The following is a 16214-nucleotide window of genomic DNA, read 5'->3' on the forward strand; positions in this document are numbered from 1 at the left end:
AGAAGGCATGGACATGGAGCCCGAAGCAGAGAGGCATGGGATACTCGGCCCAAAATAAAATTTTGAAAATCTTTATACAAAAGTATGAGCATTATGTTATTACTTGTAAACATTATTTAAAATTGGGAGAACACTTTTTAAAATTTGTAGAGCATCTTACAAAATGTTCGAATTTTAAAGAAATGTTCCAGCATTCAAATGTTGTCCAGAAATTTTAAAAATTGTTCATAAATTAAAAATGATTTTAAAAAGTATCCACTTTTCCAAAAAAAGGAAAAAAAATGAATTTTTCGGGGAGTTTCAAATGTCCCGGTTTCAAATTGTTTGCAAGTTTCAAAAAATGTTCGTGTTTTCAAATTTTGTTCACGAGTTTAAAAATAGTCCGTGTTCCAAAAATTGATCACATTTCTAAATTTTTTTGGAACTTCAAAAGTATGTTCCCGTTTCTCCAAATGCTCGTGTTTTTAAAAAATGTTTGAATTTAAAGAATGTTCGCAAACCAGAATGTTTTGCGTCTGAAATTTTAGAAATGTTCGGATCTGCGCTGGTGCTGGTTCTTAATGTTTGTCTTTTACATAGACACCAATGTTCGCTGGGTCTACTTTTTCATTTCTACGCAAACAAATGCGTGGCCTCACGTGCTGTGTAGGCGCTGGCTGTATATATTACCCGGCGTTGCAAATCGCGTGTTACTTTTTTGGGTAGACAGATATGAACAAAAGGCAGCCTGTCCTCCACATCTCTGGCGCTTCGGATCGTTCACATGCATGCATGCAAAAAGCAAAGCTGAGTCGACCACATTTTCCTACTGATAATAATATGCATGGCCATCGCATTCGCATGGCAACGAAGGAAGGAAGATGTGCCTACACCAGCAGCGCGCGCCTTGCATATCTGCATGCTCGCAGTACGTTGCTTCCCTAAGAAGAAAAAGATCTCGAGTCGAGAGGACTTGACAGCACGTACCAGCATGCACTCACAGGCCGATCGAGCTAACCATCGATCGAACAGCCTCATGATCAAGACTTGGATTGACAGCCAGCTTTTGATATGAGTTTGCTTTACTCAAGGAACAAGGAGAATAACCAAAGACCAGCCAAAGGCCCAAAGCTCCGGCACGCAGGACCAACCATGCATGCATGCATGCATGCATCTCGAGCAGAAAATCCAATCAAGTTTGCTTTAAACATGACCAAATCAGACCAAGCAGGGTTTTGATTAGCTGGTGAAAAGCGCAATTTTACTCGAGTACCAGTAGTAAACAGTACGGACGAAGATATTAGTATGAAATGGAAGTAAGGAACACGATGCTAGGGGCAAATTCGTCAACAAAGGGAAATACGAGGCACTATAAAGGCCGTTCCCTGGCGCCACGATGGTGCAAACACAAGGCCAAGGAGTAGTGCTCTGCTAGGCATTCGTTCCGTGTGCTCTGCTCTTGGCATCTCCATCTACCCCTCCTTTCACGGAAGCAGAGCAGAGGGTGTGTGAGAGAGAGATGAAGGGCGTGAGGGGCATGGCCGTGGTGATGGCGCTGGCGCTGGCCGGCATGGTGGCGACCTCGTCGGCGGCCGTCTACCAGGTCGGCGGCTCCTCCGGGTGGACCATCCTCGGCAACGTCAACTACGCCGACTGGGCGGGGAAGCAGACCTTCAAAGTGGGGGACGTCATCGGTAAGTTCCTCAGTTCAGAGTAGTTTTCAGACTAGCTACACATCTGTGTTCCTCTGTGCCTGTGGTAGCTTCCTTCTTGCTGAAATTTATAGTACATCCTTGGAGATGGGAGAATTGTGAGGTTCTATGTTGGTCGATGCAAGTAACTGCAAATCTTCCGAGTAATACTTTCTTATACAGTAAAACAATACTAACTTCGTATCAAAATATAATATTTTTTTAGGCTAAACTAACCTACAAAAACATCTTACATTTTGATAAGAATGTCATACTAGTTTCTTTGTGCGATTGAAGAAAATAATGGAGTAGTTAAGTGGCACATGCTGTGATTATTGAGCAGGCAGCAACTCTTCTCCCATCTCCATGATTACTGATGCAAAGATGGAGTGCTAATGACTTGTCGCCGTCAGATGAGTACTTTAGAAATGCACCGTCATTCCTTTCTTGTGTCTTGCTTCCAGATGAAGAATCTTGCTTTAAACCATGCCATGAAAAACAAAATTCGAGAAGAAAAAAATATAGCACTTTACCTACCTGCACTGTCTTTGATTTTACTGCACGCTGCAGCACACACCTGCAAGTTTTGCGTGGTCGGCGGGTCTTAAAGGCGTTCACAGAGGTTCCATGCTGCCTGTGCACAGTATTTACATGACCCATAAATTTAGCTCACCCTCTCTGCATTACTATTCTGTGTCTATGAAGAAATGCAGAGTTCAGGTGGGCAGATCGCCGTCCGTTACTTCTTCTGTTTCAAATGAAAAGAAAAATCTACATGGACCACTTGACCTAGTGAACTCTGAATTCACGAAACTGCACATGCCATGAATCATGGCAGTTGTGCTGCCCCATTTATTGTTCTCACTGGTTGCTAGATCTGCCAGTGCACTGCCTGAGCTCTTAGTTCAGAAGAGTAAGAAATGGCTTCGGTACTGCATTGCGGTCATGTGGTGTGCCTGATGCTCCAGCATGATAGTTGCATTTCAGTACATAAGCACATAGCAGGTCTGAAACCCCTAGGAAATCATTTGCATATTGTCAAACTATTGTGAAATGAGTAATAGTTGCATCTTCCAGGCTAGTAGTTGGAGTCCTCATTGGTTGTAAAGTGAAGCACTTTGACACTTTCAATCATGAGTAAATCAGAAGCATGTGTGCACCAGCTTGCTAGGCATAGCTTTGGTATGAAAAGCCAGTGTGCTCATTTCCTCCCATCGACTGATCGATCTACCTACCTTGTGTTGCACGTTTTGGTCCATCGCTAATACTTTGCGCTTTGCGTGAAGGATCATTACCTCCATTTGGCCTAATAGAAAAGATTATGGCAAAGTTATTCTTGATCAAAGATGGTGTAAAGAGTAAACACGTTTGAACTGCTTAATTATGTGATCATGGCGGTAATTATAATGGCGTGGCTGCTTGTTGTACTGCGCGCAGAGTTCAAGTACCCGCAGGGCATCCACAACGTGCTGGAGGTGAACAAGGCGGACTACAGCAGCTGCACCAATTCGACGCCCATCGCCACCCACACCTCCGGCGACGACAAGGTCACCATCAAGAGCCCCGGCCACCGCTTCTTCATCTGCGGCGTGCCGGGCCACTGCGCCGCCGGCCAGAAGCTCAACGTCCGCGTGCTCAAGTCACAGAAGGCCCGCTCCTCGGCCCCGTCCCCGTCCCCGGCGCCCTCCGCCACCGCGCCGGCGCCGGCTGCGGCGTCCCCGCGCGCCGGAGACACCAGCGGGAGCAGCGCCTCGACCCCTCCCGCCGCGGCGACGTCGTCTGACGGAGGGGCAGCGACGACCGCGCCCGCGCCCAACTCCAACGGCGCCGGCGTCGTCCGCGCGGGCTATGCCGTGGCATTGGCCGTGGCCGCGTCCATGACGATGCTACAGTAGATTGCCGTCCTCCATTCCGCCGGTCTTGCGTGGATCTCTCGGTGTCCGATTCTTTTTCCAGTTATGCGTGGAGTGTTAATTCTTGATTTCAGACGGTTTGAGGGGATGTTCGGTTTGACAAGGATTGCCGTGGATTAAGAGCGATTGATTGGCAGGAATTTGAGCTATATTCACTGCTAATCCCTGCCAAACCTCCTCAAACCGAACAGGGCAAGTGTTTTCAGCTTATCTCTGTGTTTACCTGTTTTTGACTCTGGTGTGTATCCATGGATATGTTGTACTTGTGTATCGTATATCAGGGTTGTAAATGTTACACGTTTCATATGCAATATTTCTTCGAGAGGTAGTTGCGATTTTTCTACTGTTGATTGATGGACCTTTTTCTTGCAAGAATACTGTTGGTGGACTTAGAGCAACTCTAGGAGAATCTCTAGAAGTCTGCATTGTCCTTGAGAACTGCAAATACAGGTTTAAACCCTACTCTAACAGAATCTCTTAAGTGTAAAATATCCATATATTTTCAGGGTATAACCTAAAAAAATCACCATACTCATAGGACCTTCCCCAAAAATTCTCATTGTTTATTTCATGATAATACGTGACTCATTTATATCATAATGTTCATAGTACAAGTCACGTATATACCGACCTGAAAAAACTGAAAAGATAGCATAACACTAGCCTTTGCACAGAGGAACACCAGCCAATAAGTAAAATTACAAACAAGACTGAAGAATCCTCTAAGCTTGACACCAACGCCCGTCACCTGCCTCTGGCACCACCATAGCAGCCACCAAAGGAGAAAATGGCAGACCACCTCCACACCGAGCTCGACGCGGCTCCATCGCTGATATGCAACTTTGCGGACCTCCAAGGTGGCTCGCCAATAAAGGTGAAACCATTGCCGTTGAATGAATCAGATCGGGGCAACACCCCGGACACGCCATCGAACTCCAGATCTGGCACCCCCGCCCAACAAAGACATTGGAGGAGGAAACCATACCTGCCTGCCATGAACCACGAACCCGGCACATGATCCACCATCTTCCAGATACCACCGATGTAGACCAAAATCTGCATCTGCTCCCGGACTACCTCCCAAGCTCCGCGCCGGCGCCGGAGCAAACATCGTCACAACGGTGGAGCCCGAGGACACAGGTCCACCACGAGGATTCCGTCGCCGCCGCACCATCGATCCTTGCTTGAACAGACTGGTTTCCAAATCCACCCCAAAAATGGATCGCCTCATTGGGAAAGGATCTGAAGATTTATTAGTCGGCGCCGTCATCGCCACGGCCAAAGCCATGACGATGAACAACCTAAAACCCTAGGAAACTAGTGCCTAAACCAATCCACCCGCGTGGATCCGGTGACCCCCCTCACCACCGACGACCGAGGTCGTCAGCGGAGAGGAGCCGCCGGAGGATGCCGGCAGAAGAAGGCGCCCTAACGGGTGGATCGTTCTTCTCCTGGAGGAAAGAAAGCGATACAGACGCATGTGTACCAAAAAAAATTCCCGTTGTTGGCGGGAGGGAAGTTTCACCCCAATCAATCTCATACATCTCATCTTCCTTCCGCACAGCCTCAGTGACCTTGCCTTCGACATCATGGACACCGCGTACCACGCCGTGTCCCCTTTCCTCCTGCCTAATCGACTAGTTATGGTGTTCTTATATATTTTTAGTTTTTGTAATGAATGCTTGACACATTTTGAATAAAGCTGGATTTTTGTATCATTGTAATGTAGAGTTCGGGACGTCACTACAGGAATCATCGAATATGCGGACGCCCAAAGATATGCCGATGGGCCCCGTCGGCATAGATTGAGCTAAGCCGACAGCCAGGGAGAACCGTCAGCAAGCCCAGGCCATCGGCAAAGCTCATGTCGACGGTGATTGTCGCCATACCACGACCGTCGGCAAATCGCCCATCTAAGCCGACGGTGGCCATCGACATATCTCTCATATAGGTCGATCATGGCCATCGTCATAGGATGGCCCGTTGGCATAGGACCCATGGGCTGACGGAAGGGTGACACCATTAGAGCTATGCCAATGGCTCGATGTTTTTTCATTTATCTTTTACTTTTTTTAATGCTTTTAAAAAGGTTGAACTTTTGGTTTCAAATATGACATGTCTAAACTTAAACATATACTCCCTTTGTTCCTAAATGTAAGTTTTTTTAGGGATTCCACAACAAACTACATACAGATGTATATAGACATATTTTAGAGTGTAAATTCACTCATTTTGCTTCGTATGTAGTCCATAGTGGAATCTCTAAAAAGACTTATATTTAGTAATGGAGGAAGTACAAATTATATATCAATTTGGGGTAGAGTTTTTCAAAGATTATGAATATTCACTTTTTCTATTTTTGAATACGTTAAAAATGCAACCATGTGTATTTTTGTAAATAGGTCCTTATACTTCGTAAAAATCACAAGTAATTCATACTTACATCCATTTTCACAAACTTTATATGTTTTTAGATCGAAAACTTGAAAGGATTATGTTGGTATACTATGTTTCAAAAGTTCAAAACTAACTAAAACCATGTTTGATTTACATTGTGTTCAAAATACCAGGCATGACCGTTCATAGTTAAGGGTGGAATATTGCAAATAATTTATTAGACTCATGAAATAGCTACATGTGTATCTAAAAGTGATTTCTTGAAAAAACCATGAGGAAACTATAAGGCAGCTCTAGTTCAAATTTGACCCGGTTCCTAGCTAGTTGTGTAACCAAAAATAAATTTTGGAAAAAATCATGCGTAAACTATGAGGCGGCTCTAGTTCAAATTTGACTCGGTTCATAATGAATCTGCAGAAATCTACAATTTGACGAGAGGTGGATGGAAACCTTAATTTTAACTATTTGGTTGTGTGTACATATATAAAATGTTGACTAAAATTGTTGAAAATTGATTTAGTCCAATTCCACAACAACTTTTTGGTAGGTTCTTCACAGAAAACCCTTTTTTAGTTCTCAAAAATTAGAAAATGAACATTTTGCGCAAAGAAAGTGACAACTCTCTTCATCAACATTATTTGCCTTTCCAAGAGGCACCCTTGTACACAATATGAGATCATTTGAATAAACTATGCCTTGAATGTGGCCATAAATTTGGTCATTTGACTTCAAATTCATGAATCCTCATACATGATAACTCATTTCTGATTTTTTTTAAATAATTGTTGTATTTCAAGTTTGTTATTTTTTTTGGAAAACATTGCACATATAATGACACAATGTGAAGATTTTCTATTTTTTATTTTTAATTTCTTACGCCGATTTCAAATATCCGTATGAACTGTGGTTTGACAACAAATTTAAGCTGTCGTTTCTTAAAGTTTGGGGATGCAATGCTTATGTCAAAAGGCTTCAGCCTGATAAGCTCGAACCCAAATCGGAGAAGTGCGTCTTCGTAGGATACCCTAAGGAAACAATTGGGTACATCTTCTACCACAGATCCGAAGGCAAGATTTTTGTTGCCAAGAATGGAACCTTTCTAGAGAAGGAGTTTCTCTCGAAAGAAGTGAGTGAGAGGAAAGTAGAACTTGATGAGGTAATTGTTCCTTCTCTCAAATTTGGAAAGTAGCTCATCCGAGAAATCTGTTCCCATGATGCCTACACCAACTAGAGAGGAAGCTAATGATAATGATCATGAAACCTCGGATCAAGTTACTACAGAACCTTGTAGGTCAACCAGAGCACAATCCGCACCGGAGTGGTACGGAAATCCTGTTCTAGAAGTCATGTTTCTTGATCTTGACGAACCTACGAACTATGAAGAAGCTATGATGAGCCTAGATTCCGATAAATGGCTTGAGGCCCTGAAATCTGAGATAGGATCCATGTATGAGAACAAAGTGTGGACTTTGGTGGATTTGCCCGATGATCGGCGACCCGTAGAGAATAAATGGATCTTCAAGAAGAAGACTAATGATGATGGTAATGTTACTGTCTATAAAGCTCGACTTGTTGCAAAAGGTGTTCGACAAGTTCAAGGAGTTGACTACGATGAGACTTTCTCACCCATAGTGATGCTTAAGTCTGTCCAAATCATGTTAGCAATTGCCGCATTTTATGATTATGAAATCTGGCAAATGAACATCAAAACTGCATTCCTTAGTGGATTTCTTAAAGAAGAGTTGTATATGATGCAACCAGAAGGTTTTGTCGATCCTAAAGGTGCTAACAAAATGTGCAAGCTCCAGCGATCCATCTATGGACTGGTGCAAGCATCTCAGAGTTGGAATATACGCTTTGATGAGTTGATCAAAGCATATAGTTTTATACAGACTTGTGGTGATGCCTGTATTTACAAGAAAGTGAGTGGGAGCACTACAACCTTTTTGATAAGTATATGTGAATGACATATTGTTGATCAGAAATGATGTAGAATTTTCTGGAAATCACAAAGGAGTGTTTGAAAGAAGTTTTTCAAAGAAATACCTCGGTGAAGCTGCTTATATATTGGGCATCAAGATCTATAGAGATAGATCAAGCCGCTTGATAAAACTTTCGATGAGTACATACCTTGATAAGATTTCGAAGGAGTTCAAAATGGATCAGTCAAAGAAGGAGTTCTTGCCTAAGTTGTAAGGTATGAAGTTGAGTAAGACTCAAAATCCGACCATGACAGAGGATAGAGAGAGAATGAAAGTCATTCCCTATGCCTCAGCCATAGGTTCTATAAAGTATGCCATGTTGTATACCAAACCTATTGTGTACCTTGCCATGAGTTTGGCAAGGGGGTACAATAGTGGTCCAGGAGTAGATCACTAGACATCGGTCAAAATTATCCTTAGGTACCTAAAGAGGACTAAGGAAATGTTTCTCGGTTATGGAGGTGCCAATGAGTTCGTCATAAAGGGTTACATCAATGCAAGATTTGACACTGATCTGGATGACTCCGAGTCTCAATCTAAATATATATTGAAAGTGGGAGCAATTAGATAAAGTAGTTCCGTGTAGAGCATTGTAGATATAGAAATTTGGAAAATACATATGGATCTAAATGTGGCAGACCTGTTGACTAAACTTCTCTCACAAGCAAAACATGGTCACACCTTAGTACTCTTTGGGTCTTAATCACATGGCGATGTGAACTAAATTACTGACTCTAGTATACCCTGTGGGTGTTGGCCACATGGCGATGTGAACTATGGGTGTTAATCACATAACGATGTGATCTATTGGTGTTAAATCACATGGCGATGTGAACTAGATTGCCGACTCTAGTGCAAGTGGGAGACTGAAGGAAATATGCCCTAGATGCAATAATAAAGTTGTTATTTTATATTTCCTTATATCATGATAAATGTTTATTATTCATGCTAGAATTTGTATTAACCGAAAACTTGAGAAATGTGTTGATACATAGACATAACACCGTGTCCCTAGTAAGCCTCTACTGCACTAGCTCGTTAATCAAAGATGGTTAAGTTTCCTAACCATGAACATGTGTTGTCATTTGATGAACGGGATCACATCATTAGGAGAATGATGTGATGGACAAGACCTCCTTATCTTAGCATAATGATCATTAAATTTTATTGCTATTTCTTTCTTCATGTCATATACATATTCCTTTGACTATGAGATTATGCAACCCCCGGATACCGGAGGAATGCCTTGTGTGCTATCAAACATCACAACGTAACTGGGTGATTATAAAGATGCTCTACAGGTGTCTCCGAAGGTGTTTGTTGGGTTGGCATAGATCGAGATTAGGATTTGTCACTCCGAGTATCAGAGAGGTATCTCTGGGCCCTCTCGGTAATGCACATCATAAGAAGCCTTGCAAGCAAAGTGACTAATGAGTTAGTTGCAGGATGATGCATTACAAAACGAGTAAAGAGACTTGCCGGTAACGAGATTGAACTAGGTATGAAGATACTAATGATCGAATCTCAGGCAAGTAACATATCGATGACAAAGGGAATAACGTATGTTGTCATAACGGTTCGACCGATAAAGATCTTCGTAGAATATGTAGGAGCCAATATGAGCATCCAGGTTCCGCTATTGGTTATTGACCGGAGAGGTGTCTCGGTCATGTCTACATAGTTCTCGAACCCGCAGGGTCCGCACGCTTAACATTCGATGATGATTTGTATTATCTGAGTTATGTGATTTGGTGACCGAATGTTGTTCGGAGTCCCGGATGAGATCACGGGCATGACGAAGAGTCTCGAAATGGTTGAGAGGTAAATATTGGTATATTGGATGATAATATTCCAACACCGGAAGTGTTCCGGAATGTATCGGGTACATACCGGAGTATCGGGGGGGGGGGGGGGGGGGTTACAGGAATCACCCGCGGGAAGATATGGGCCTTAGGAGGGAGCACACTAGCCCACAGAGGGGTGGCACCCCCCCATGGAAGGAGGCCGAATTGGAGTAGGAGGAGGGAGCGACGGCCCCCTCTTTTCCTCCTTCCCCGTCTCTTCCCCTCTTTCCATTCCGGTAAAAGGAAGGGGGGGGGGGACGAATCCAACTAGGAGCCCAAGTAGGATTCCTCCTACTTGGGCAGGCCTAGGGCTGCCTCCCTCCCTCTCCCTCCTTTATATACGTGGGGAGGGGGCGCCTAGAACACACATCAACTATTCCTACCCGTGTGCGGCGCCTCCTTCCATAGTTTACGCCTCCGGTCATATTTTCGCAGTGCTTAGGCGAAGCCCTGTGCGGATCACTTCACCATCATCGTCACCACGTCGTCGTGCTCACGGAACTCATCTACTTCCTCAACACTCTGCTGGATTAAGAGCTCGAGGGACGTCATTGCTACGTCTTGATCTTGCGTTGGTTTTCCTTGAAGAGGAAAGGGTGATGCAACAATAGTAGCGTAAGTATTTCCCTCAGTTTTTGAGAACCAAGGTATCAATCCAGTAGGAGGCTCCTCAAAAGTCCCACGCACCTACACAAACAAACAAAGAACTCGCAACCAACGCAATAAAGGGGTTGTCAATCCCTTCACGACCACTTGCAAAAGTGAGATCTAATAGAGATAGTATGATAAGATAAATATATTTTTGGTATTTTATAATATATATGCAAAAAGTAAAGATGCAAATAAAAGTAGATTGGAAGAAAATATGATAAGAGATAGACCCGGGGGCCATAGGTTTCACTAGTGGCTTCTCTCAAGATAGCATAAGTATTACGGTGGGTGAACAAATTACTATCGAGCAAATGATAGAAAAGCAAATAATTATGAGATTATCTAGGCATGATCATGTATATAGGCATCACGTCCGTGACAAGTAGACCGACTCCTGCCTGCATCTAGAGTATTAAGTCCATAAAGAACAGAGTAACGCATTAAGCAAGACGACATGATGTAGAGGGATAAACTCAAGCAATATGATATAAACCCCATCTTTTTATCCTTGATGGAAACAATACAATACGTGCATTATTGCCCCTGCTGTCACTGGGAAAGGACACCGCAAGATTGAACACAAAAGCTAAGCACTTCTCCCATGGCAAGAAAGATCAATCTTGTAGGCCAAACCAAACTGATAATTCGAAGAGACTTGCAAAGATAACTCAATCATACTTAAAAGAATTCAGAGGAGATTCAAATATTCCTCATAGATAAACTTGATCATAAACCCACAGTTCATCGGATCTCGACAAACACACCGCAAAAAGAGTTTACATCGAATAGATCTCCACAAGAGAGGGGGAGAACATTGTATTGAGATCCAAAAAGAGAGAAGAAGCCATCTAGCTAATAACTATGGACCCGTAGGTCTATGGTAAACTACTCACAACTCATCAGAGGGGCAAGGATGTTGATGTAGAAGCCCTCCATGGTCCACTCCCTCTCCGGCGGAGCGCCGGCGAAGGCTCCAAGATGAGATCTCGCGGATACAAAAGGTTATGGCGGTGGAAATTGTGTTTCGTTGGCTCCCTGGATGTTTTCAGGGTACTTAGGCTTATATAGGAGGAAGTAGTACGACGGTTGTCGCCCGAGGGGCCCACGAGACAGGGGGGCGCGCCCTGTAGGGGGGGGGCTCCTATCTCGTGGAGGCCTCGGCTGCTTCTTGACTTGCACTCCAAGTCCTCTTGACCACGTTCGTTCCAAAAATCACGCTCCCGAAGGTTTCATTCCGTTTGGACTCTGTTTGATATTCCTTTTCTTCGAAATACTGAAATAGGCAAAAAAACAGTAATACGGGTTGGGCCTTTGGTTAGTAGGTTAGTCCCAAAAATGATATAAATATGTAAAATAAAGCCCATAAACATCCAAAAGGGGTAATATAATAGCATGGAAGAATCAAAAATTATAGATACGCTGGAGACTTATCAGTCATCGCGCTGAACATGTGCAAAACTCGAAGGTGTTGTACGTTCAGTACTTGATCGCGAGAAGAAGTTCGACTACATCAACCACGTTAGCAAGCGCTTCCGCTTTCGATCTACGAGGGTATGTGGACACACTCTCCCCCTGTCGTTGTTATGCATCTCCTAGATAGATCTTGCGTGAGCGTAGGAAATTTTTTGAAATTGAATGCTACGTTTCACAACATTTCCGTCATCTCCAAAACTTTTCCATCGTTTTCGAAACTTTTCCGGTGACTTTCTCTCTGAATCCTTGTCTAGTATTCGATAGATAGATGACCCTTAAGCGTGTGAACCTGTAGGTTCGGTGAAGTATAGACATGAAGGGAACACTTCCCAATCAATGATCAATTGCGGATCCGTGGACATCCATATTGACCCCTATACCAACACAAATAAATATTCGAGTGAGCCTCTAGTTGTCGTGTGCTATTCTAGTTGCTTGACGATATATTACAAACACTTGAGGTGAAACTTTTCGGCATCCCCGTGAATTAACAACATGTCCACTATGCCAATTACCTCGTTACCGGTTTTGTTCTCTTTTCTCGTTTCTACGTTCTGGCATCTTTGTGATCAAATCACAATGTATCTGGCCAGATAATGATGGATACCATAACACCGAGAGGGCCCAAGAATATCTCTCTATCATCAGAGGAGCAAATCCCAATCTTGAGCTATCAATTTTCATGTCATACCATTCCGTGAACCCGCAAGCCGTCGTAATAGCCACCCTGTTACAGATGACATTTAACAAACCCCAAATTTCATGAAGCAAGTACGAAGGAACTCAATACTCTCATGATCGAAGGAATTATGAAAACGTTTACTTCCTCTGTGTTATTGTGTTATTAATCATGAACTTGCGACGGATGTATATCATTGCATAACATCAAATTGGGTCGATTCAACACAAGTGTTCTTCTAACACTTTGTCCTCAAAAGTTGTTGGCAAAGTCATGCCCATGATTAGGAAATTAGAACCATCATGCAACACTTGATCTAGTCTTACATGCACAACTAGGAATACATTTTTACCGTCTATTATTCCACACGTGCACATGAGTTTCCCTCTGAGCCTCGTAGTTATTACAGACTCGAGAATCGTTGTCGTTATAGCATGGAACACAAACATCAATTACACACTTGGAGATAGAAAATAACTATTATCATTGCCTCTAGGATATATCTCCTATAGGCGGGCGACACATTTTTATTACAGTTTCAAATCCATCCTCGACACGCAACCGGGCGGTGTTTTCTCCAACCTTGATACGCAACCGAGGGCCACATTTTTGTCCTAGTTGCAAGTCCATAGTCGACAGGCAACTGGACCCAATCCATTTTGGTTGATGTTACAAGCCCACCCTGGACACGCAACTAGGGGTGGTGGCAACCCTTTTGCAACTCCACCCTAGATACACAATTGGGGGTCCGACCCATTTTTGTCCTATTTGCATGTCCATCCTTCGCACAGAATTGGACCTAAACCATTTTTCCATAGTTGCAAATCCAAACTCGACAAGCAACTTGGGCTGCGACCAAGTTTTGTCCCAGTTGTATGTCCATCCTCGACACACAACTTGGGGGGTTGCTTTTTGTCCCAGTTGCAATTCCACCCTCGATATGTAATTGAGGGCCCTAATCATTTTTGTCGCATCCTCGACACTCAATTAGACCTGGCCCATTTTTGTTCCAGTTGCAGGTGCACACTCGACGCGCAACTAGGGTGTGGGGCGATCCCTTTTTGTCTTAGTTGCAACTCCACCCATGATATGCAACTGGGGGCTCAATCCATTTTTGTCCCGGTTGCAAGTCAATCCTCGACATGCAACCACTACTAGGGAAAAGCCTATACACAGAACTTTACCAGCAATGCGTGTTAAAAAAGGGCGCTACTGCTAGACAGCAGTAGTGCGTGAAAAATAACCGCGCTGCAGAAACATATATAGCAGTAGCGCGTGCCTCTGTAAAAGCACTACTACAAAAAGTCCCACCACTAAGCCAATCGCCTACACATAGTAGTAGCGCTCTTTTAGAAACAGTGCTGCCGCTAATTTTGTTGTAGCAGCGCGTTTATGTGTAAGGTGCTACTGCTAACGAAAATAAAATAAAATGAAAAACAAGTAGAGAAGTAAATGAAAATGAAAGAAATAGAAAAAGGAGAAAGGAAAAAAAATATAAAATGTAAAGAAAAATAAATGAAAAAAGGGAAGAAAGGAGAAAGGAATAGCAGTAGCGCGTTTCAGGAAACACGCTGTAGCTAACTTAGCTATAGCGCGTTTTCAATAACGCGCTACCGTTATGTTTCACTTAAACAGCGGTTTCCCTCCCTCCGACCACCACTTCTTCCCCAAATCCCTCGCCCTCGCTGTTGTCTCCCCAATTCACCATTGCCCCACTTCGCCGCCGTCTCCTGCGGGCGTGGACGCCCGCAACCTCACTGTATTCCCCCGAGGCCGCCGCCCGAGGCCGCCCTCAGCCTCATCGCCGCCGCCCGAGGCCGCCCATGACCTCAGCGTCGCCGCCCTCCACCTCACTGCCGCCCGAGCCCGCCCAGGACCGCCGTTTCCCGTGCTCGAGCCCGCCCTCTCCGCCCCTGCCTCTGTCGCCGAGCAGCTCCCCGCCACCTCTCTCCCCTCTCTGTAAGTCCCCCACCCCTCCCCCCACTCCTCCCTCTCTGCATTTTAGAGTAAAAATTAGTAGAGCAAAAGTTAGTTTATAGCAAAAAAATTAGTTTAGAGCAAAGGATGTTAAGTAGTAGATGTTAGAGAAAAAATTAGTTTAGAGCAAACAATTTGGTTTACAACAAAAGTTAGTTAGGGCAGTAGGGTTTAATTAGGGTAGATGCTGCTTGTAGTATATAGTGATACTAGTAGATGTTAATTAGGTTAGGGCTGTAGTGGTACTAGTAGATGTTAATTAGATATTTTTCAGTTAGGGCAGTAGAGTTTTGCTAGGTTAATTAGGTTAGTAGTGCTGCTAGTAGTAGTGGTACAGTAGGTTAATTAGGTGAAGTTAAATGAATAACCTAAATGAATGAAATTAGTAGTTAACTGTTTTTTTCTTTCATCATTATAGAGCACTAAAGTTAACTGAATTTTGTTCTATTAGTAGTTAAATGAATTTTCTTCTACACTTTGTTTTTGAATTAGCTTGTGAAATTTGGACATGTGGTTGCTCGTGTATATTTGGACATGTGTTGCGCTATCGGAGAGGGATATTTGAACACTGTTTCCAGGGAATGAAGCTGAGTGGCCTATGTTTTGCCGGAATGTTGATTCATTTCCGTTCCGGCAAATGTCAGGTTCTCGATTTGTCCACTTTTTAGCAAAGGTCATGCCGGAATTTTCCGTGAATTTCGGCATGACTTGTGCTACAAACTAGGACATATCGAATGCCCGGGATTTGCCGCACCGGGAAGGAGTCAACGTTCCTGCAAAACAATAGGCCTTTTTTATGTCATTATTCATTTTATTAGGTCTAGAATTAATTGACTAGATTTAATCATAGGAAACATGGCTAGCAACGATGAAGGACAGGGTTCTGGTGATTGCGACGACGTCTACCGGGCAACAGACGAATTTTTGAGCCTTCCGACGATCAACCGATGTTGTTGCTGGGCCCATCGGTGGCATCGGGGACTGAGTCCGACACGCAGACTGGTGCTGAGACTGTGACCAGCGCTGAGATTCAGACCGGCATCGTGACAGGTGCTGAGACTGAGACCGGTGCTGCCTCGGGGAGCGGAGCCGGTGTAGAACCGAAAGCAAGGAGGCAACGACTTCCTAACAAACTCAGGACTACTAGACTGGTGGTCATGGAGGTGCACGATGGTAATTTTGAGCCAAAGACGCCCGAGGAAGCGCGCTCGTGCTATGGCAATCAAATAGGCTGCATCGTACGGGCAACCGCCACCATCAACGATGAGACACTACAGATGATAGATAATATGAGGCCCTCCCTCCTTGTCGGTGTCAAAACCGGCGGATCTCGGGTAGGGGGTCCCGAACTGTGCGTCTAGGCGGATGGTAACAGGAGACAAGGGACACGATGTTTTTACGCAGGTTCGGGTCCACTCGATGGAGGTAAAACCCTACTCCTGCTTGATTAATATTGATGATATGGGTAGTACATGAGTAGATCTACCACGAGATCAGAGAGGCTAAACCCTAGAAGCTAGCCTATGGTGTGATTTTTGTTCGTCCTACGAACTAAAACCCTCCGGTTTATATAGGCACCAAAGAGGGTTAGGGTTACACAGATTTGGTTACAATGGTAGGAGATCTAC

At 44.0% G+C, this 16214-nt stretch overlaps 1 protein-coding gene across 1 annotated transcript; it reads left to right on the forward strand.

Moving 5' to 3' along the window:
- Positions 1–1393: 1393 nt before the first annotated feature.
- Positions 1394–3924, forward strand: LOC123113847 (chemocyanin). The gene is made up of 2 exons (XM_044535163.1): positions 1394–1673; positions 3108–3924. Exons 1-2 carry the CDS (start codon positions 1499–1501, stop codon positions 3563–3565), a joined length of 633 nt encoding a protein of 210 aa, XP_044391098.1. The 5' UTR covers positions 1394–1498; the 3' UTR covers positions 3566–3924.
- Positions 3925–16214: the final 12290 nt, after the last annotated feature.

The sequence above is a fragment of the Triticum aestivum genome, chromosome 5B (assembly GCF_018294505.1).
Source record: "Triticum aestivum cultivar Chinese Spring chromosome 5B, IWGSC CS RefSeq v2.1, whole genome shotgun sequence".
In the NCBI taxonomy this organism is placed as follows: Eukaryota; Viridiplantae; Streptophyta; class Magnoliopsida; order Poales; family Poaceae; genus Triticum; species Triticum aestivum.

Excerpts from the sequence above, each read along its gene's own strand:
- LOC123113847 (XM_044535163.1), top strand. The coding sequence starts at position 1,499 with ATGAAGGGCGTGAGGGGCATGGCCGTGGTGATGGCGCTGGCGCTGGCC. Across the intron at positions 1,674-3,107 it reads CAAAGTGGGGGACGTCATCG|AGTTCAAGTACCCGCAGGGC; the intron begins GTAAGTTCCTCA and ends TACTGCGCGCAG.